General features: G+C 48.2%; 1 protein-coding gene across 4 annotated transcripts in view; it reads right to left on the reverse strand.

The window, feature by feature from the left end:
* LOC146170906 (uncharacterized) overlaps nucleotides 1-23,655 on the reverse strand; it is a 141,491-nt gene that overhangs the window by 60,684 nt on the left and 57,152 nt on the right. For all 4 annotated transcript variants that reach the window (XM_084586706.1, XM_084586704.1, XM_084586707.1 and 1 more), the window contains one exon: nucleotides 847-923. In XM_084586706.1, coding sequence (XP_084442832.1) covers nucleotides 847-923 — 77 coding nt within the window. The remainder of the gene's footprint in view (nucleotides 1-846; nucleotides 924-23,655) is intronic.

Consider the following 23,655-nt stretch of genomic DNA (forward strand, 5'->3'; position numbering starts at 1 on the left):
TGGCACGCATTGATAGGTGTTGCTGTTTGATAGAAAGTGAGCTTATTTTTTTTACTAGTCGTGCATTAAAGCGAGAGTATACTTAACCACAGTACTGACAATACTTTCATTTTAGGGGTTGTATAAATATATTAGACTTTATTAAGGGTAGCTGAACGACGATATTTGAAAACTTAGTAAGAATGAGTTGCCGGAGCATCTAAGTCACATTATGCAGAGTGTATCTTGATTAGTGCCAGAAGAGTGCTCCAGTACAATAAAGGCATCTTAACTCTCAAAAAGAGTATTGCTTTTAAAGACCATATTCAACATGCTCCTCTCGAGGGCTGAGGAACGCATGCTGGCTGCTTAATTTTCACACACAAAAAAAAAAACTATAAATGTTGCTCGTTTAAAGGATCAATGATGGCCATCTCAATATGTAGACACTTTCTATGCGATGCAGATACTTTTTTGCAATGTATAAAAATAGCAATAGCCGAAGCAAATTGAACAATCTAAACGTTTATTCTATATCAACGATAGTACAGCTAAACAACAAGAGAGAGTAGAGTGGACTCGTTTACGTATATCGGAGAAGAATAAATCAAAATTTATTACCAGATATTGCATTAGGCGCGTTGGCTCACGATTATTTTTATTAATAATGGGAGACAGACAAAGCAATGACTAAACAGAAGAGGACAAACGCTGTCGGCACTTGTGTCATATTGTATTTCTTGCCGCTTTCCTATGTGTTTGTTACTGCTTATGCAAGAGAATGGCGGTATGACAGTTTTGTGCTACATCTTTTGAGTGTGATACGAATGCAGGTAAATAAAGGTTTAAAGAGAGGAAAGTGCATACCTCCGTTACTGTACTCCACTGCGTCAATAAATACATTTTCATTTTCTTCTCTCACCGTCATGGATACATTTAGCATCCTGCAAAGAAGGTCGTTTTACATTTTGATACTGAGTAAAACAGTTTGTTTTACTAGTGAATGGTATTACCCCAAAGCAATTCTACATCGCGTATTTTCGGATGCTTCGGTTGCATGCCTCATCGATACTCGTCCATATGAACTGCATTGCTAGCAGCGTACTTGCATTAAGAGCTTGCGAACTGCATTGCTAGCAGCATCTGCTTAATAGCTTGCAAGGGTCTCGGTTCTGACTGTCTGGAGGTCTCAAATGCAGCGTAAGAGGGTTGTAGTCCACCTGCCGCACTGCCTAATGATCACGTGCTACGTGACGCTCGCGGTATAACAGGATGGTTCACATCCGCTGCTAGGGATGAGGATGGCGCTGGTGCACGCTCACAGTTTTCGGTTAGTGAACACAAATACCTAGCAAGCGCAACGTTGGGCAGCCGTCAATGTAGCTATGTTGGAAGAGCACTAGAAGCGACGTTCAGAGGTCTTGGGTTCTACTCCCACCAACGGTGCGTTGTTTTTCCTTCCGCTTTGCATCTAATCTTCTTATTCCCGATAATAACCATAATCTAATTCCTGCCAATACCAGTAGTATATGCAAAAAAAGGAAGCAGAAACCAAACGTTTACCTTGCACTAGGAGAATTTTCGCTCCATTAAAATACGAGCGCCTTATTTCCCTATATATATATATATATATATATATATATATATATGTATATATATATACTTTGAGTTTAATTATCTTTCCTCTAAACAGATTACATTGCTAATTTTTGTGATTATCGAAGTAAACATTAAAAAAAAAGACATAAAGTACCATCCCCAACGCTTTCCTTGGCCTCGCCGACTGTTGGCTTCTTTCCTTCATATATATATGCGTATATATATATATATATATATTGAAATGTGAATTTGAATTGAATAGTTTGGTTGAACGTCTAGCGCTGCCGTTCGGATACAGCAGGATGGAATTGCCAGCCGTAGGGCAAAAAAGCTTCAGCGCGAAAAATGGGCGCCGGAGACAAGCGATGGTGATGGCGATGCCTAAGCGTTGTCTGTTCTTCGTCTTTTTTACATTTCTCCCGCGTGAAGACGTCGCCATCCTGGCGACTCACGGGGAAGAGACGACCAGAGGTTTGTAATACGGCTTGAGTAGGCTAACATGGACAACCTCGCGGTCGCGACGGCGTGGTCGGAAGAAGGGGTGATTGGCTCGATGACGTAGTTTACAGGGGATGTGCGTTCCAAGACGCCATAAGGTCCTTGGTATTTGGTTTGAAGTTTGCTGGCGGCAGGAATGAATAGCCAAACGAATCTGTCGGCCAGGAACGTCGAAGAAGGGGTATCGCTATCATGCTGATCTTTGCAATAGCCTTTTGTGTTGGAGATAAATGTGCGAGCTAACTGACGGAATTCCTCATCCTTCTTTACAATATCTGACAAAGCACTGTGCTTAGAGGCAACTGAATGGTATGGCAAAATTGTGTCCACAGTACAAAATGGTTCACGGCCGTATAAAAATAAAGAGCGAAAAAAAAATGGCAGTGGCTTGGCTTGGTTAAGCCTGGTAATTGCGAAAGCAATAGCTATGGCTACGCCTAGGTTCAACTTGTGGTTATGCTAATGGTTACGCAGTGATTCACTCTGGCCACGGCATATGGTTCAGCTATTGTTTACTGCGGGGTGCTACCTGGTTATTCTATGTATAACTAGTAGCGAGGCAAGGAGTGCCGTGGCTGCAACGATATACTTGGTTCTGGGTGAGATTAAGGCAGAATGTACAACTGCCGCTGCGGCACCGGCTTCAACAGCATTGTTTACGTTAGCCGAAATGAAAGCATTCTTCGAGACTGCGTTGGTTCCACCTGCCTCTAGGCCACCTCCTATATTATCCAACGTTGCACCCCCGGCGGTAACTGCGGCTGCAGCCCCATAATTCTTCTCAGCTTTAGGAGCATGTGGCACAAATGCAGCTCCGCCCGGCCGTAGATCAACGTTGGGCTTAACTCTCGGTGTGTAAGGGCGTACCCGAACCGGCGCTCCAAACGTCATCCCAAACGGTCTCACAATAGTCTCAGGGATGACGTCACTCCGGCTGTAGCGCTCCCTCACGAAGGGAGCGAAAGTTAGGCCGCGGCTGGTAGCTACCGCCTCGCGAGCCGACGGCGCGAGTTGGGGCCCCTGTTTTTGCGCCGCTGTGCTTGGCGGCGCGCCAAAGGTCATGCTACAGGTCCATGGTAGCTACCGCCTCGCTACGCGAAGTGCTGAAAAGTGAAAGTAGTATCGCTTTCGCAATAAAACCAGTTGTTGCTTGGGTGGCAGTGTTGTATGCGAAGGTTACGAATGGCAGTACATGGTCCCAACCGTAAGGTTGAAGCGCTCCGTGAGGCCGTTTGATTGCGGGTGGTACGCGGTTGTAGCCCTATGTATCAATTTGCAAGACAACAGGAGCTCTTGGACTACTTCGGAAAGAAAGACACGACCTCTATCCCTCAGTAGCTTACGAGAAGCGTCGTGTTGAAGAATGATGTGGAGCAGAAGAAAACGGGCTACCTCTCGGGCTGTCGCTGCGGGAAGTGCAGCAGTCTCCGCGTAACCGGTCAGGTGGTCAACAGCGACGATGACCCATCGATTACCAGCGGCATTGTATGTTAGCGGACCATAAAGGGCAATTCTCAGGCGATGAAATGGGCGAGCTGGACACGGTAAAGGCTGGAGAGGGCCAGCGGGGTGGCGAGAAATCTTGCGTTGTTGGCAGGCGGTACAAGAGCGAATGTAGCGACGTACGAAATTTTACATTCCCCGCCAGTAGTACCTCTGACGAATTCGATCATAGGTTTTCAGGGCGCCGGCATGAGCGCTTTGCGGGTCAGTATGATGGTGGGCACAAACTTCAGAGCGAAGGTGGCGTGGAATGACAAGAAGCCATTTCTTGGCATCTGAGTTGTAGTTCCTTTGGTAGAGGAAGCCGTTTTGAATGGTGAAATGGGAGGCCTGTAGGCGGAGTGTCCGAAAATGCGTAGCCGCGGAAGTAGTGCCAAAGAAATCTAGCAGGTTAGAAACTCAAGGATCTTGTCGTTGCCCGAAAGGCGAGTGGTGAGTGCTGTCAGGACGATGGAGGGGACGATGAATCAGGCGAGCAACCGGTGACCGAGAGAGAGCGTCGGAGTCATAGTGCTTGCGGCCAGAGCGGTACACTGCACGGAGGTGTATTCATGAAGCCTGCGAGCCCAGCGCCCAAGATGACCAGACGGATCTTTCAGAGACGCGAGCCAGCAGAGAGCGTGATGATCTGTAACTACCTCGAAGGAGTTGACTTATAAGTAAGGGCGGAATTTCGTTATAGCCGACTCGATTGCTATGCACTCTTTCGGCAACGGAGTAGTTGGACTCGGCTTTGAAAAGAGCACGGCTTCCGTAGGCGACAACATATTCGGAGAAGCCAGGCTTGCGGTTGGCGAGGACGGCGCCGAGGCCGACACTAGCGTGCATCGGTATGAAATTCTGTAGGTGCAGTAGCATCGTAATGGCGAATGATTAGCGCTGACGTCAGAACATTGCGCAGCTTCGCAAATGCATCATCATAGGCTAGTGACCAAGAGGAGAGGTTACGGATGCCTTTCAAGAGCTGTATAAGGGGGGCTATGATGGTTGCGAAATTCCGACCAAAGCAACAAAAGTGCGAGAAGAGGCCCACGAAGCTTAGCAGCTGTTTCAAAGTGGTCGGTTTCGGAAAGTCAGCAATGGGCGCGCAGCTTCTCACGATCAGGCCGAACTCCATCTTTGCACTCAACATGTCCGAGTATTGTGAGCTGGCGGGCACTGAAGCGGCACTTTATGAGGTTCAGTTGAAGACCGGTGCGGGCTAGGCAGGTGAAAACCTGGCGAAGACGACGATATCATCAAGGTAGCATAAACAGATGTTTCATTTCCAGCCGCGCTGTACGGTGTCTATAATTCTTTCAAACGTGGCTAGGGCGTTACAGAGTCCGAATGGCATAATATTAAATTCGTATAGTTCGTCTGGGGTAATAACAGAGGTCTTAGCACGATCCGCCTCTGCCATAGGCACCTGCCAATACCCGGAGCACACATGTAGTGAGGAAAAGAATTCGGCGCCTTGCAAGCAGTCTAGGGCATCGTCGATTCGTGGGAGGGGGTACACATCACGACGAGTAGTTTTGTTGAGGCGGCGATAATCAACACAATATCATATTTAGCCATCCTTCTTCTTAACTAGGACCACAGGAGAAGACGACCATGGACTACAGGATTCTCTAACTACTCCGCGTTGCAGCATGTTATCGACTTATTGGGCAATAACACGGCGCTCAGTCGGGGACGCACGATATCGCCGCTGATGGAGAGGTGGGTGAGAGCCAGTGTCGATGAGGTGCGAAATGGTCGTCGTGCGGCCCAAGGAAGATTGGGGGATGTCGAAGGAGGAGCGGAATTAGTGTTAAAGATCAAGACGTTGCTCGCGGCGGCGCGGCCCCAGAGCGCTGTCCACAGAATGGTCAAAAAGGTCCCGCTGTAGCGGATCGGAAGCCGCACGATTCGGAATCGAGGCATCAACTTGGCAAACAGGTAATGACACATCAAAGGCGAACAGAAGGTCCACTGGCTCGACGCGGCCGAGACACTCCTCTTCTATCAACATAGCGGGAGACGCAAGAGAATTGGCTACTAGAAGTGTGCAAGCGCCGTTGTTCATGTCAAAGACGGCAAGCGGCAGCGGTAAGTAGCGGCGGTGGCAGACACGTTGGAGGGCACATAGAGCACTGTCGCAGCGGTGGTAAAAGAGGCAGTGAGGGGAACCAGAACGGCGCGAACGGGAGGGATGGTTGTGTCATTAGCTACAAGGAGTTTGGCCGCAAAACGAGGACACGGCTCGTGGAGCAGGGAATCAGACGGTGCATCACTTGGTTTAATAAGCTGTACTTGAGGACTGGCGCAGTCAATTATAGCATGATGCTGGAACCAAATATCCCAACCGAGAATGACGTCATGAAAACATGTGGGGAGAACGACGAATTCAATGATGTACAAGGCTGCAGCAATGACGACGTGAGCAGTGCAGACAGCTGTCGGCTGTATACTGTGAGCGGATGCGGAATGAAGCGATAGTCCCTCGAGAGGTGTAGTCACCTTTCGCAGGGAGTGGCAGAGTTTTTCGCTGATAACTGGCACAGCGGCACCGGTATCGATGACCGCAAGTGTATTGATACTTTCAATGATGATAGCAATGACATTTGCGTAATTAAGATAAGGACTTTGAAATTATGTCGAATACGCAGTTCGTGCCTCGCCTACTACGGCGGTTAGTTTTCAGGCTGGGTAGCCGGTCGTCGGCACATTGTCGAAATGGAGCGGCGACGTGGTGATGACGAACGACGAGGGTGGAAGTCCGGAGGATTAGGAGGTGCTGTTGGAGGGCCCGAAGGGACTGGGAACTAGGGGGCCAAATAAGGTGGCGCAGGCCGTGCAGCAAAGGCCATATTTAAGCTGAGCTGGCAGTAGAGTATAGTGTGCTTAGGAATGCCACATGGTGGCAAATAGGCCTGTTGTTTGAACTGTGCCATGGAGATGTTGTCTGAAGCAAGGGGGAGCAAAAGCTGTTGGTGCTCAACGAATAGGGGGCAAGCACAGGCATGTGCTGGCTCCGGAGGTGGACTTGAAGTGACTTTGGCATATGTGCGACATAGTACCTTAGCAGAAGTCGGCGCGAATGCTGAAGCGTAGCTCAGTGGCGCTACGCCACTGAGCTATGCTCTTGCCATAAGGCCTATTTTGGGCCTAAGCGGGCAATTACTGCTTTGCGTTTATAGGCGTTCAAAGAAAATCATTCTTTTCCCTTTGGATCTGTAGCAGATAGCACGAAAAGGTGTTGGCTCAGTGCAATATTTGAGCGGAAAACGCGTTCACGTCATATTGTTATGTGGACTGCGATCGAATACTAAAATTGAGGTAAACGCTGTAAAATTGATGATTTTAATTAACACTTTTAAGAAGCCCTACTTATTATGACTCTTTATTACCCCTCGCAGTATGTTTTATTTATCTTGCACAATTATTAAGGACTATGTGGTAAAAATTACCTACACATCAGCAGCAGCGCTTACCAACCATCATACTGCTATACATTGTTAAGACGGGGGTATGATATCGGAGCGCTGCACAGGTTGAGGAGGCAGAAAACTCAGCTTGTCAACGGCTACGTGTACGGCACGGGTACAAGAGTCTCCACGTCATTCTCAACGTCTTTTTTTGTCTTCGTCTATAATTTCCCTCTTCCTCCGGATTGCTACATTTCTCCCTGGGACAGCTGAAGCTATCCAGGGCGAGGGAGTGGGTCGTTCTCATGGGAGTGGCACGGCTTCATCCGGACGACATGAGAGACTTACGTTGTGGCTGATTGACGACCACTTGCTGTCATGCGCGCGAATTTGTAGTTCAGGTCACTGACGCGGTCGAGGACAACGTAAGGCCAAGCGTAACGCACCAACACTTTCTGAGCTAAGCCACGTTTCCGGAGATGTCGCCAAAGCCACATTAAGTCTTTAGGTGCGTAAGACAGATGAAGACACTGTTTGTCGTACCGAGCTATGGAACGCTCTTGCGGAGCTTGAATCCGCAAATGTGCGAGACGGCCAGCTTCTTCGCCCCGACAAGGAGTTTATGCGATGCAAGGTTCGTCATGTACGGCATAGAGAAGAATGAGCGGGCTGTAGCCGGTTGTCACATGTGTTGCAGTGTTGAAGGCAAACGTTTCAAACGGCAGTATTTTTTTCCAGTTCCAGCGGTCTGATGCAATGTACTAGAGAGCATGTTGACGAGTATGCGGTTGGTGCGCTCCGTCAAACCGTTGGTTTGAGGGTGGTATAGTGTGGAGTGTCGAAAATGTGACGGGCACAAACGGAGAAGCTCATCAAAAACATTTGCCGCAAATTGTAGACCTAGTTCACTGATGATCACTCGCGGAGGTCCATGGAGCAGGAAGACGGGACAGAGCAAGCACATGGACACGCAGTGAGTGGTGACTAAATAGCGACCATTTCGCCGTAACGGGTTAGGTCATCATCATCATCATCATCATCATCAGCCTGATTATACCCACTGCAGGGCGAAGGCCTCTCCCATATCTCTCCACTTAACCCGGTTCTGTGCTAGCTGCATCCACTTGACCCCTGCGAACTTCTTAATCTCATCCGCCCACCTAACTTTCTGCCGCCCCCTGCTACGCTTTCCTTCCCTTGGAATCCAGTTTGTTACCCTCAGCGACCATCGGTTATCCTCTCTTCGCACTACATGTCCTGCCCATGTCCATTTCTTCTTCTTAATTTCCACTAGAATGTCGTTAACTTGAGTTATTTCTCTGACCCACTCTGCGCGCTTTCTATCTCTTAATGTTACCCCTACCATTTTTCGTTCCATAGCCCTCTGGGTTGTCCTCAACTTAAGTAGAACTCTCTTGGTTAGCCTCCACGTTTCAGCCCCATAGGTGAGTACAGGCATGATGCAACTGTTGTATACTTTCCTCTTGAGCGATACCGGTAAGCTGCTAGTCATAATCTGCGAGTGCTTGCCAAACGCGCTCCATCCCAATCTTATTCTTCTTGTTATTTCCTTTTCATGATCCGGATCTGCGGTTACTACCTGTCCTAAGTAGATATATTCGCCTACTACTTCCAGTATTTCGCTACCTAATGTAAACTCCTGTTCCTTCCCGAGGCTGTTGAACATTACCTTAGTCTTCTGCATATTGATTTTCAAGCCTACCTTTCTACTTTTCCTGTCTAGGTCATCAATCATTATTTGCAGTTCATCCCCCGAGTTGCTTAGCAAGGCAATGTCATCAGCAAATCGCAGATTACTGAGGTATTCTCCATCTACCCTTATCCCTAACTGCTCCCATTCCAAGTCTCTGAATACTTCCTCTAAACATGCTGTGAATAATACTGGGGAGATTGTGTCTCCTTGCCTAACACCTTTCTTTATGGGAATTTTGTTGCTTTCTTTATGTAGAACTATGGTTGCTGTGCAGCCACTATATATATCTTCCAGCACTTTCACGTACGGCTCGTCTACCCCCTGATTTCGCAATGCCTGCATCACCGCCGAGGTTTCAACTGAGTCAAATGCTTTTTCGTAATCAATGAATGCTATGTATAAGGGCTGGTTATATTCCGAGCATTTTTCTATCACCTGATTGATGGTATGGATATGATCGATAGTAGAGTACTGTTTCCGAAACCCTGCTTGATCCTTTGCTTGATTGCAGTCTAAGGTTGTCCTGATTCTATTAGCGATTACCTTAGTAAATACCTTATACGTAACAGACAGTAAGCTGATTGGTCTGTAATTTTTAAGGTCCTTAGAGTCCCCTTTCTTGTGAATGAGGATAATGTTTGCATTCTTCCATGCTTCCGGTACCGTCGATGACACCAGGCACTGCGTATACAGGGTGGCCAGTTTTTCTAGCACGATATCCCCCCCGTCCTTCAGCAAATCTGTAGTTATCTGATCCTCTCCAGCTGATTTCCCCCTTTTCATAGTTTCTAGTGCTTTCTTGACCTCTTCCTTCGTCACTGGTGGAACGTCTGACTGTTTTTCCCTACCGCCAATCTCATTACGGTCCTGACTACTTTGGCTACTGTAGAGATCTGTATAGAACTCCTCGGCTACTTTGACTATCTTGTCCATATTAGTGATGACGTTGCCCGCCTTGTCCCTTATCGCATACATCTGGTTTTTGCCTATGCCCAATTTCTTCTTTACCGCTTTAAGGCTTCCCCCGTTCTTTACAGCATGCTCAATTTTCTCCATGTTATACTTCCTTATATCGGCCACCTTGCGCTTATTGATTAGCTTTGATATCTCGGCCAATTCGATCTGGTCTGTTGGATTGGAAGCTTTCATACTCTGCCGTTTCTTAATCAAATCTTTCGTCTCCTTAGACAGCTTACCGGAATCCTCTCTAACTATCCTACCGCCCACTTCTACCGCGCACTCAGTAATGATATCTCTGAAATTATTGTTCCTTGCCTCTAGGGTAATGTCGCCATCCTCAGTTAGAGCTGAATACCTATTCTGTAGCGAGATCCTGAATTCTTCTGCCCTCCCCCTCACCGCTAATTCGTTGATGGGTTTCTTTCTTACTAATCTATTGCGTTCCTTCTTCAGATTTAGGCTAATTCGGGACCTCACCATCCTGTGGTCACTACATCGAACTTTCCCGATTACCTCTACATCCTGCACAATGGCGGGGGTTGAACACATTATGAAGTCGATTTCATTTTTAGTCTCTCCGTTAGGACTTTTCCATGTCCATTTTCGGTTCTTCCGTTTGCTGAAGAAGGTATTCATGATTCGTAAGTTATTGCGCTCTGCAAACTCAACTAGTAACTCCCCTCTGCTATTCCTAGAACCAATGCCGTAGTCACCTACTGCCTTGTCTCCTGCCTGTTTTTTCCCTACCTTGGCATTGAAGTCGCCCATTAGTACAGTATACTGCGTCTTTACTTTTCGCATTGCCGATTCTACATCTTCATAGAAGCTTTCAACTGCCTGGTCATCATAACTACATGTAGGTGCATAGGCCTGTACAACCTTCAGTTTATACCGCATATTAAGCCTAATTACGATGCCTGCAACCCTCTCATTAATACTATAGAATTCATCTATATTACCCGCTATATACTTATTGACAAGGAAACCTACTCCTAGTTGTCGCCTTTCTGGTAAACCTCGATAACACAGTACATGCCCGTCCTTCAGTACAGTATATGCCTGATTGGGCCTCCTAACCTCACTAAGCCCTATGACATCCCATTTCATGCCTTCTAGTTCCTCTAACAGCACTGCTAAACTAGCTTCACTAGCTAGAGTTCTAGCATTAAACGTTGCCAAGGTCAGTTTCCAATGGCGGCCTGTCCAGCGGAGCCAGGCTTTCTTAGCACCCCCTGCTGCGTCACAGGTCTGACCGCCGCCGTGGTCAGTTGTTCCGCAGCCGCTGGTGACTGAGGGCCGTGGTTTTATGGAGCTTATCATAGGAGGTTGTGGCCAATTACTGCACCAGCGTGGCCAACTCCTGTTCTGGTGAGGGAGTGCGTTGCCGGAGGTGTTCCCCGGCATCAGGTCGCACCCCAAACCTGTATATGCAATTCCATCGACACGCGGATTTTTTTTTTTCTCATCCGGTGGAGAATTGCGCGGCACCGGGATTTGAACCCCGGTCCTCTTGCATGCGAGGCGGATGTTCTACCGCTACGCCACCGCTGCACCCAACGGGTTAGGTAGCCGGCATAAACCACGATCCAGCGATTTCCGTGGGAAGACTTCGGAAATTGACCAGTAAGGTCCCTTCCACCACGAGGTGGAGTCACTGGATGCAGGAGTCCCTGTGGCGTGGACGTAGGACGCTTGAATAGTTCGCAGTGAGTTTATCTCGCCACATATTGCTCAGTCGTCTGGCGCATCTTCGGCCAATACAACCGGTCGCGGGCACGGTGGAGGGTTCGTACAGAGCCCAGGTGACCAGATGGGGGGTCTTCGTGCAAGGTACCCAGGATGCCCGAGCGGTATTTTTCGGGAACCACAAGTAAAACATTTGTGCCGGTGCTTGAGTAAGCCTTTTTGTACAGAAGGCCACTGTGGAGACAAGAAGTGGGAGCTGTGGCATCCCATGCCACCGCAAGCAGTGGCTCCCTCGGGACGTATATCGGTTTCTTGCGCAGTCCGCAGAGACTGGCATACGTCCCGAGCCGGGAACGACGGAGACGATGCAGTGATTGAAGTTATCAGAGTCACATTTGGTCGCAGGAAGGAGGAGACGTGAAAGACAGTCTGCATCGGCGTGTTTGTGGGCACTATTTACCAAACAGTGAAGTAGTACCCCTGGAGACGAAGGGCCCGGCGTTCCAGACGACCAGACGGATAACGGAGGTTCACGAGCCAACACAGGGCATGATGATCTGTCACAATTGTGAGATGGTGTCCGTATAAGTAGCACCGAAACCGCTGAAAAACGAAAACTACAGAGATACACTAATGCTCCGTAACAGTGTAGTTAAGCTCAAGTTTGCTGAGGGAACGGCTTGCAAACGCAATTACATGCTCACCGGCGGCCGAACGTTGCACAAGAACAGCGCCAACACCAATCCCACTTAAATGAGTGTGGACATCGGTCGGGGCCGAGGGGTTGAAGTGCCTTAGTATGGGATGTGACGTAAGCTTAAACTCTATCTCGTAGAACGACGCGTCACAATCTGAGGTCCAATCGAAAGGGACGTCATTTTGTAGAAGGAACGTCAAAGGTTAAGCGGCGTGGGCAAATCTTGGGATTAATTGTCAAAAGTAAGAGCACAGCGCCAGAAACCTTCAGAGTTCCTTTTGAGTCTCGTGTCGTTAGATTGCTGAAACCGCTGTAGTCTTCGGTGGATCTGATCGATCTTCGTCGCGGTTGATGCTATGCCTGAGTACCAACGCTTGACACTAGCCAAAACGCAACTTTTTAGAATTTAAGACAAGGCCACTCTTCCGCACGCCATCTAAAACAATAGCGAGTAGCGCGTTATGTTCAGTGAAAGTCCGGCCAAAATAACAACGTCGTCTAAATACCACATGCAGGTATCCCACTTTAGGCCATGCAGTACTGTGTTCATAAATCTTTCGAATGTGGCCGGCGATTCCCATAGGCCGAATGCCATCACATTAAATTCAAATAAACCATCCGGCTAACAAATTCAGTTTTTCTTTGTCAGCACGGTCCTTCGCAATCTTTCAATACCCCGATCGCAAATCAACCGAAACGAAATAAGTCGCGGGGCAAACCCAATCTAAGGCATCGTCGATGCGCGGGAGAGAATAAACATCCTTTTTAGAGATAGAGTTGAGGCAATGGTAGTCGATACAGAACCTCCATGTTCAGTCCTTATTTTTTTTACCGATGCCACGGGAGCAGCTCAAGGACTGGAGGACTCTAGCATTACGCCCCTAATCAACATGTCTTTAATTTGCTCAATGATCCCCTTCCGCTCTGACGGCGACACGTGGTATGGCTTTTGGCGGATCGGATGGGCAGATCATGTGTCAATCCTGTGTCGTGCGCGCGACAGCGGAAAGCGTTGCGAGCCATCGGACTGCGCGAAATCAAAGACTGACACGTGCGGGGTAAGACGTTTTTCAATATCTGTCGCTGTGATGTGTTCAACGATGCGCTGACTATCGGAAGAAGCTTCTCGTCAGCAGGTGAGTTAGTGACGCGATTATCAATGGAAGGAGTAACCAGAGTCACGTAATTCGGGGGAGCTGCGCTACATGTAGCTAGTTTAGAGCCCGCAAGAAAAACAACTGGTTACAGTATGGCCCTATTTCACGCAGACCAAACAATGCGGCACTAACAATTTTTCTTTATGCACTTTAAATTAGGAGGCACCACAGTAGTCTCAAAAGAGTCGCTAATAACATAGAAACCGGACACCTGCACGCACACTGCAGAATGTGGCTGTACAACGACTTAATCACACACACACACACAATGTCTGCATAATGTGAGGTGTCTTGCAAACGTTCACGAGGAAGAGAACCACTAAAAGAGCGCTCCCGTTCGAAAATCAACTGTAGCACCGCACATAAGCAGGAAGTCTATTCCAAAGATTACGTCGTGTGTAAAATGGAGCCGTACTGACCTCTGCCAGAAATACTATGCCCCCCAAAGAAACTCTAACGCTGGTACCCAAACCTAATGCAATAACTCTCCACTTATTCCATAATAATTAGCACTTTCGTCCAAAACAAAGACAAATTTGTTCTTCAAAAGGTTCTTAAAATCTAAACTCGTTACCGAAATGATAGCACCAGTATCTACCAACGCCATCGTAGGGAACCTACACCATGCACATTAACCTTGTTCTTTAACATGTACACAGATGTCGGAATAATAGGTAAAAGCTCACAAGGTTCAGTAACCTCACCTCCATTGGCCGCGCTGGCTAGATTTCCTGCAAGGGTGGCGGTGATCGGCGACGTGGTGAAGGGGAGCGGCACACCCGCAATGAGGGAGGCGGTGTCACACCGCTGTCCGACGCTGGAGAATGGCAGCGGAGCCCATCATTTTAAAAACGGCACCTCCGGGTAGGAATGTTTTGGCCGATAGATGTCGGTGTAGGACTGGAAGCGCATTGTTCTGATGCCGTTCGAGGATTCCTGAATTGTGCGCGCCGATTGCAGTAGCGAGAAATGTGACCAGCGACACCACACTGGTAGCACACGCGAGTAGGCCGATCAAAAAGCGGCGCTTCAATGCACTCTTGCAAGGTAAGACGCCACGAATATTCAAAAGTAGGTTCCATGCCGACGTAGCTTTCCGGCGGTAGGGGTGGTGTACGGTTGGAGTAAAATTGAGGATGTCTGCGCTGATGATAAGGGAATTGCCGGTAAATCTGGTGCGGCCTTGTTAGCGAAGTGTCCAGGTCATCGCGGAAGGCTAAGTCGACGTAATAGGCTGATGTGTAGCTGGACGATGGTGGGCACGTATGTGCAAGGCCTGGAAAAGAGTATGCTCCATGCGCGAAGCCAGATGGCCGGGCAAGCAGCTCAAGTCGTGAAATTTTATCCGTACAATTTAATGAATGACACAAAGGACACTTTGTGATGAAGATTCTTCGACGCTGACCATGGTAGTGACTTTGCCAGCCGCACAAACCTCGGCCTAATGCATCGTGTCTAGAGGGCCTTTTGAATCTCTGGCAGTGTCGAATAACGTCGGTGACCGACCTCATGTTGTCCTGGCAATGAGGAAGTGGTAGACGTCTTCCTCAAGGCCCTTCAGCAGATGGCCTGCCTTGTCTACCTCGGTCATCCAGCTGTTGACAGTCTTGCATAATTTCAGTGCTGCCTCGATGTATGCAGTGCGTAGCACCTGCTGTCTGTGCTCTTTGAGGAAGTGGCTGCTCGGCCACTCTTATTTTCAGCTAATCGCCAAACATTCTTTGATAGCTTTTACAAAATCCTCCAAAGTGTTCAGAGTCTTTGTGGGTCTCGTACCGCGCCAAGAATACAACATTCGTGAGCTTTGCCACCGAATCCTAGCGGTCGAAGCGGCTCACACTTTCAAAATGAGTGACCCACTCATCAACATCTTCCCCTGCTTGACCGGTGAAAGAACAAGGTTCTCAAAACGGTAGAGTCGCGTTTGAAGCGGTGGGTGGTACATCACCAGACGGGGAGAGAATGCTTCACGTTGATGTTCGGGACTGCTCAGTTGTCTGCTGTATTCTCAGAGCAATTGAAGGAACACCAGCGAGGCGACGGCTCCGGCGAGGCTCCAGTGGTTGAGGATGCGTGATGAGGGTGTTCGTACCCAGCACCTTCATCAAGTTGTTACGTCGGTGGTTTGACGAAGGAGCGCTGTACAGGTCGAGGAGACAGGGAACTCAGCTGGTAAGAGTTGCGAGTGCGGCACGGGCAAGAGAGTATCCGCGTCTTTCTCAACGATTTTTTCCTTGTCTTCTATGTTTTGCTTCTTCTTTAGCATTCCTACGATATTTTGATATCAGTCCTTATGCTTATATAAGCATGCAACTACATTTGTGTGGACTGTTAGCTAGGAATGTGAAAACAGAATTCGATGTATGCTACAAAGGGAGCTGTGTAAAGAGTTAGCAACTACAAGATGTATATTCCAGTTCACAGGCACCCTTACTTTAGGGAGCGTAGATGTTGTAGCGAGAAATCGGTGTGTTTTTGGCAAAACGAAAACCCAAGTTTATATAAAAATATCGCCAACAAAAATATTAATATTTTAGGCTACATAGTCCCATGGTTAGACTTCATCATGCTAGGAATGCATGTGTGTTGTCCAATGTTCTAAAATTATCCACACACCTATGCGTTGTGATCGCCCAATGATCACAAGGTATTAGCCATTGTTCATGAAAACATCTTTTTTTATCATCGTTCCGATAGAAGAATTTTGAAGTGAAAAGCTTCACTAGGCTAGTCATCTCCAAGTCTCGCATGTGTTCCATCGTTAGAAACACATATAAAGCCCCGCTTTAACCAAGCCGTATGAACGCGCCTTAGTGGCCTTTAGGGGTAACGTGAATTCAAGGGCCCTGGAAGGCTGAGTCTCACATAACCGTCCCATGTGAAACGAGAGACTTAAATTGGCAGCTCCTGCCAGGGGACCACAATCTTGGACACGGACACGGCACACAGCGACGAGCGGTTAGACCTGGAGTAAAAATCCCCAACTGCGCATGCGCAAATCACTTGACGTCACATGAGAGGCACAGGTGGTCGGAGCCGCCGCGGCCGCCGCAACCGTCGCCGCGACTCCACCGGTTGACCTTTAGCCTGTGCCGTGCACTTTCACCGGGCTGTGTTTATGTCTATAGAGAAGTGTAACGATGATGATAATGTGGAAGTAAAATAAAGTTTATTTTTGTGTGTTGTACGGCTGTAATCAGTATTTCGCCGGGATGATAACCCATGGAATATCGATAAGGTGCAACCGTGAACAACAATGGGAAGCCACAACTACATCAAGGAACCACAAGCTAAGCCATTGCATCACCGAAGCTTTTCGCTTCTGGTATCCAGGCTTAAGCAAACTAAGCCACCACGCATTTGCTTTATACTTTGGCTAATTTCAACATCTGTACTGCGCGCGAGGTTATTAGAGACTTAGTTTTCCGCTACCGCTTACCGCTACCACCTACCACTAAACTAAATGTCTCTACTTTCCTTCCTCCGATAAGAGGAAAGAGCAGCGTACAACTGCTTTCCCGATCATACATAATTTATATAGGTGGCCATCAATCGACGCGTGAAGGATGCACAACCCTTTTAAGAGAAAAGTGCAAATGCAAAGAGCACGTGCGTTCCCGTACACAAGAAACTGTCTGAGTAAATTATCACACGTGCTCGAGTGTGAAAGAAAACGCATGGGATAGAAACAGGCGAGTATATGAAACACGAAAATTTATAACACTAGTCACTAGTCAGAATTTTACAAGTTTTTTGTTGCAGTAATTGCAAATTGCAGAATCAACTGTATTCCTTCAAATGTTTCTCTGACCAGCATGCAGAGTTCATTTCGTAATGGCGGCATATTTTCTTGAAGCTATTTTTACTGGTGCTGTATAGCATCTAGAGCTGTTTTTTTTTTCCTTTGCTTTCGACTCCTACTTTCTGCATGCGTCAGAGATGGTAAGGCAGTTAAAGCAATGCGGCCGAATGAGCAAACCGGTAGGTAGTTCAATGCTAAAGGGTACTCTAGGGTTTTTAAAGATATTTTCGCGCCATTGCAAAGCTCATTAAAAATAAACAATTGTGCGTCTAAGAAGCTGATCAGCACATCCCACATATTTTAACTTTAAAAGTTCCATTTGTTATTTCCGTTTATAAAGAGTAGCTGACTTCTAGAAGCACTCAGAATGGAGACACAATATTTATTTAAGTATATGTATGTACACAACATATTTGTATGCTTTTGCTTGTATGCTTGTATGCTATGTCTACCGGCAGTACCCACGAACAAGCCGGACCCTCTACCTCGGCTGCACCACCCCCTCCGACTGTGCCCACACGACAGCGCGACCCGCCGCTGTTCGCTGGTCGTCGCGATGAAGACGTCGATGACTGGCTTCACACCTATGAACGCTGCAGTGCCTACAACCGGTGGGACGATGCTCTGAAATTTCTAAACATCTCTTTCTACCTTATTGAGGTCGCCAGGACTTGGTTCATCAACCGCGAGCCCCACACAACTAACTGGACCACCTTCAAACAGCAGTTCCGACAGTACTTCGCCGACCCGGCAGTTCGGACTGAGATCGCGAAGACCAAACTCGCTTCACGCCTTCAAGGTCCTGATGAGTCATATGCGTCTTACATAGAGGCCATACTTGCACTCTGCCGGCGTAGTAGTCCCACCATGGCGGAACATGAACGAGTACACCACGTCTTGAAAGGAATTAATTCTACGGCGTATAACATCCTAGTTGCTCAGAATCCTTCAAATATTGATTCCATTATTACGACCTGCCAACGCATCGACCAGCTGCAGTCCTCCCGATTGCAGCCCGCCAACGCTACTGGCCCGACCTATGCTGATCTCGACCTGCGGGCACTTATTCAAGCGATCATCCGCGAGGAGCTCCAGGCCCTCAAGCCTGTCTGTAGACACGGGTGCGATCACTTTTCCGCAACATCTAATGACGCCGGTCTCCGCAGCATCATCAAAGAAGAGCTGGCAACAATCACCGAACCTATGACATCTGGTCCTCCGGCACCCCGCTCAGTACCGACTTACGCGCACGTCGCAGCATCCCCCCCTCCTTTAGTTCCCCCGCCTCGACCGGCACCAACCTACAATCACGTCAATGCAATAGCGACGGCTCAACCTGCACCACCCTATTACGCACCTTGGCGCCCCTCCCGACCAATTTGCTATTACTGTGGCATTAGAGGACATATATCCCGCATCTGTCGCCGCCGCCTCCAGGACGAGCGCCGTGGTTACGAAACCTTTGAAAGTGACATCCCTCCAACGTCATATTATCAACGCCGGTTTATTCCAAGCCCACCTCGAAGATCATCCCCACCTCCACAATCCTCGTCTGAGCCTCGTGGAACCCATGCATCCCGACGTCGGTCCCTATCCCCATACCGCCGCTCAGTTTCCCCTCTCCGACCCGCAACAACTATCCCTGTCCGCCACCCGGAAAACTAAGCGTTGCAGTTTCCGGAGGTCAAACTGCACTCTGCGAACTTACCAAAAGTCCTCCAGATCGCCCGTATAATGTGATTTCTGTTTTCGCTGAAGGATTACCGGTCGAAGCACTGATTGATACAGGAGCTGCAATTTCTGTCATTCACGCTGATTTGTGCTACCGTTTGCGAAAAGTGACGACACCATATGATGGGCCTGAACTCCGTGGAGCCAATGACGTCCCTTTGCGCCCTTTAGCAAAGTGCACCGTACGAATTGTTATTGATGGCGTCCGCCATCATGTGCAGTTTGCTGTGCTCTCACCATGTGCGCATCTGATGATTTTAGGATGGGATTTTTTGTCAACCGCTTCGGCGTTAATTTCTTATGGCGAAAGTGTTATCCATATGACAGACAGCGATTTTTCATCTGAAGTTTCTGAACGACATCATCCTCTCGTTGCCGCCGCTGATACTGTTTTGCCTCCTCAGTGCGAAAAACTACTTACTGTTGTTTCTGACCACATCACTGACGGGGACGTACTCATCGCACCATCTTGTCGTCATCTTGCACGCGGTATCGCCTTCCCGTCTAGTCTTGTGAGGTTCTGCAACGGCTCAGCGACAGTAGCGGCCACTAACACTTCACGTGAATCCCTCGTGCTCCCAAAAGGAACTTCTCTCCCCTGCATGGTGGATGTTCAACCTTTGTCTTTGATGGTGCTCACTGCCCCTCTGCCTCAGCGCCGTGTTTCGCCAGACGTCTCTCTTTCTGTTCTCACAAAGACTATTAATCCTAACCTCACGCCGAACCAACGCCAAGAACTGCTGACATTGCTTCACTTCCCCACCACTGGGACGGACTAGTGTTGAGCACCATCGCATCATTACTGAAGGTAACTTTATCGTTCGCCGACGCCCTTATCGGGTTTCCCTCTCTGAACGAAAATTAATTGAAGAAAATGTAAATGACATGCTCCATCGCAATATTATTCGTCCCTCGACTAGCCCATGGTCCTCCCCAGTAGTGTTAGTGAAAAAAGGACGGCTCGGTACGCTTTTCTGTTGATTACCGGGCACTCAACAAAATTACCCGCAAAGATGTATACCCAATGCCAAGAATTGATGACGCCCTTGACTCTCTCCAAGGCGCCGAATATTTCTCGACTTTGGACCTCCGCTCAGGTTATTGACAAATACCTATGCACGAGGACGATAAAGAAAAAACCGCTTTCTCAACTCCCGATGGCCTTTACCAATTTAATGTTATGCCTTTCGGACTTTGTAACGCAGCAGCGACATTTGAAAGAATGCTCGATACTGTGCTTCGTGGCCTAAAATGGAGAACCTGTTTATGTTACTTGGATGACATTGTCATCTTTTCGTCAACTTTTAACGACCATCTCACGCGCCTGAATGAGGTCCTCACGTGTCTCGCTTCAGCGGGCCTTCAGCTCAACACCAAGAAGTGCCACTTTGCACAGAAGAAAATTAAAATATTGGGACATCTAGTCAGCCATGACCGTATTCGTCCAGACCCTGATAAAATCAGCGCGGTCTTGAACTTTCCTCGCCCGCAACGGACTGCAGATTTGCGCTTGTTTCCTCGGCCTGGCGTCTTATTTCCGGCGTTTTATAAGGCATTTTGCAAGTATTGCTGCTCCACTTCATGAACTACTTAAAACACGCAGCCCTTTCGTGTAGACTGAACAGTGCGAAGCCGCTTTTAATAATCGGAAGCAGGCCCTCACATCAGACCCTGTTCTTGGCCACTTCAGTGATAGCGCTCCAACCATCCTGAACACAGATGCCAGTGGTCTCGGTCTTGGAGCTGTACTCCTGCAGCGCGATGCAACTTCGCGTGAGAAAGTGATTGCCTTCGCCAGTCGGACTATGACTCCAGCTGAGAAAAACTACACCATTACCGAGCAGGAGTGCCTTGCCGTCGTCTGGGCTGTCCAAAAAGTTCGCCCTTACCTATATGGTCGGCATTTCACAGTTGTGACCGATCACCATGCTCTTTGCTGGTTGTCCTCGCTCAAAAATTTGACAGGTCGACTTGGCCGTTGGATTCTACGACTGCACGACAACAATTTCGACGTCACTTATAAATCGGGTCGCTAACACCAAGACGCCGACGCTCTTTCTCGCTGTCCACTTTCGGAATCGGCTTGCTGTTTTTCTTCCCAATGCATTTCCACCTATGACCACAGCCGACCATCTCTTTCCCCGACGTATATCACAGCAGTTTCATTTGACGACTCTGAGAACAAACACGCTCTCCGCTCACAGCAATTAGCCGATACCTACTGCCGGCTCATCATCGACCGCCTTATTGGCGCTTCGGACCCACCCAATGCTCGGCTTCACCGACAACTTCGCAATTTTAAGCTCGAAGATGGCATCCTACTCCGCTTCGTATATTGCCCTGATGGAACTCGCTGGATCCCAGTCGTGCCGCGTGTGCTTCGCCCACGTATACTGGCGGCTCTCCACGATGACGCTACTGCAGGTCACCTTGATGTTGACAAAACCTACGACCGCGTGAAAAAACGATTCTTTTGGCCTGGCCTATCTTCCTGCGTTGCCAAATACGTCGCATCCTGCCTTCTGTGCCAACGTCGCAAACGGCCGACGTCTTCGCCCGCTGGCCTTCTACAACCTGTTCCCTGTCCCGCCATGCCATTCGACGTAGTCGGCATCGACTTATATGGTCCCCTACCTCTCTCCGATGGGGGTAACCATTGGGTTATAACAGCTGTCGACCATCTTACACGCTACGCTGAGACAGCACCTGTACCGACCGGTTCCGCTCAAGAAGTAGCAAATTTCTTTTTGCGATCAATTGTATTGCGTCATGGCGCTCCTCGGGTGCTCCTAAGTGACCGCGGGACGGCCTTCGCATCGGCAGTCATTGCCGAAGTTCTTCACGCCTCATCCACCCTTCATAAGACAACTTCAAGCTACCATCCCCAGACTAACGGGCTGACTGAGCGATTTCACCGCACCTTATCGGATATGATCTCCATGTACATCACACCGGATCATCGAAATTGGGACACTATTCTACCATTCGTCACTTTCGCCTATAACACAGCAGTACAGCGGACTACCGGTTATTCTCCATTTTTCCTCGTTTATGGCCGTCCTCCCACTACAATTCTCGACGCTTCCTTCTTCTCTACGACCGACTACTCCACATCGGTACCTACCCAGTTCTTATCTCGTGTGGCCAGATGCCGTCATCTTGCCCGCCTAAACACAGCAGCGTGCCAGGAAGACCGCAAGAGTCGCTACGATTCGACGCATCGCGTGGTCTCTTATCGTCCCGGTGACGAAGTACTTCTTTATACACCACTGCGCCTTAGTGACAAATTCCACCTCCGCTACCTTGGTCCCTACGAGATCATCAGCCAAACTTCTCCAGTTAACTACAAAGTCACGCCTGTTGATCCCCCAGCCGATCGACGCCACCGTGGAACTGAAATTGTTCATGTTTCTCGCTTGAAACCGTTTGTGCGCCGCGGTGCATCGGTTAATTAAGAGCGGCCAGGCTGGCCGCTTCCGACCCCCCGGGCAGATTGTGTGAGCCTTCTGTGGACCTTCTTTCATTTGTGCATGCCATGATCTTCTTCTTTCATTTGTACATACCATCATCATCGTCCCGCGGCGCCGGCTCCGGCGCGCGCCTGGGTTCGTGATCGGATTAAAACGCTAGACAAGGCTTCGCTGTCCTTGCCGTCACGACATCGCCGTCTCGACCTAGCCTTCTTTTACAATATATATATATATATATATATATGTTGCTCTTTATCTCATTATATTTATACTGCTCTTGATCTGTATTTTCCAATCTCCAAGACTACACCAAGATAATTGCTCCGGGCCTCTCTCCTCCACAAGCTCATGCACTCTGTCGTCTGATGGCATCTTTCAGAGCCATTTTTGATTTTGATCAGCGTCCATTGTCTCGAACTGCTCTTGTGCAACATCGCATACACACCGGCGACGCTCCTCCTATTCATCGCCGTCCTTATCTCGTATACAGTGCTGAACGCCAGGTAATACAAAAGAAGGTGGACAAGATGCTCGCTGAAGACATCATCGAACTTTTGGGCAGCCTTTGGGCGTCCCCAGCCGATCTGGGTAAAAAGAAAAACGGCAGCTGGCGCTTTTGCGTCGATTATCGCCATCTCAACAGTATCACAAAAAAGGATGTGTACCCTCTCCCCTGAATCGATGATGCCCTATATTGCCTCCATGGAGCTAAATAATTTTGTTCCATCGATTTACGGTCCGGGTATTGGCAGATCGCTGTTGACGAACAAGGCCATGAAAAAACAGCCTTTGTCACACCAGACGGCTTGTACCACATTAAAGTGATGTGGTGATGTACGCTGATGACACTGCGATAGTTTTTACAGGCAAAACTCTAACTGAAATTGAGGCTAAGACACGCGATTTAAGAAACGTCTCTGCATGGTTTAAGGCAAATAAAATGACATTAAATGCTGTGAAAACAAAGTACATCCTGTTTAGGTCAAGGCACAAACATATCACAGATACGCGATTACATATTTACCTCGACAATGTTTTAATCGAGCAAGTTGACACCATTAAATACCTCGGCGTAACCCTAGATAAGAACCTTAATTGGCATGAACATATTGATAGCCTGTGTTCCAAGCTTGCTTCAGCTTGTTACATTCTATATAGAACACGGGGGCTGCTAGACATATCTGTGCTGAAGATAATCTATTTTTCTCTTTTTCACTGCCATTTGACGTATTGCTGCGAGTCATGGGCTAGCACATACAGATCTTACATTCATCAAGTTATCTCTTTGCAGAAAAGAGCACTAAGAATATTAACATACTCTAATAGGTATCAGTCCAGTGCTCCTTTGTTCAATAGGTTACAGGTTTTGCAGTTTCCATTGTTATATGAAATGAGAATCGCAATGTTAGTAAATAACATTATACAAAATAACTACCCGCTTTCAATTAATATTTTTGTGTTGCCTAT

Source organism: Amblyomma maculatum, unplaced genomic scaffold (assembly GCF_055883805.1).
Source record: "Amblyomma maculatum isolate TAMU_Amacu unplaced genomic scaffold, ASM5588380v1 scaffold_28, whole genome shotgun sequence".
NCBI classification, from domain to species: Eukaryota; Metazoa; Arthropoda; class Arachnida; order Ixodida; family Ixodidae; genus Amblyomma; species Amblyomma maculatum.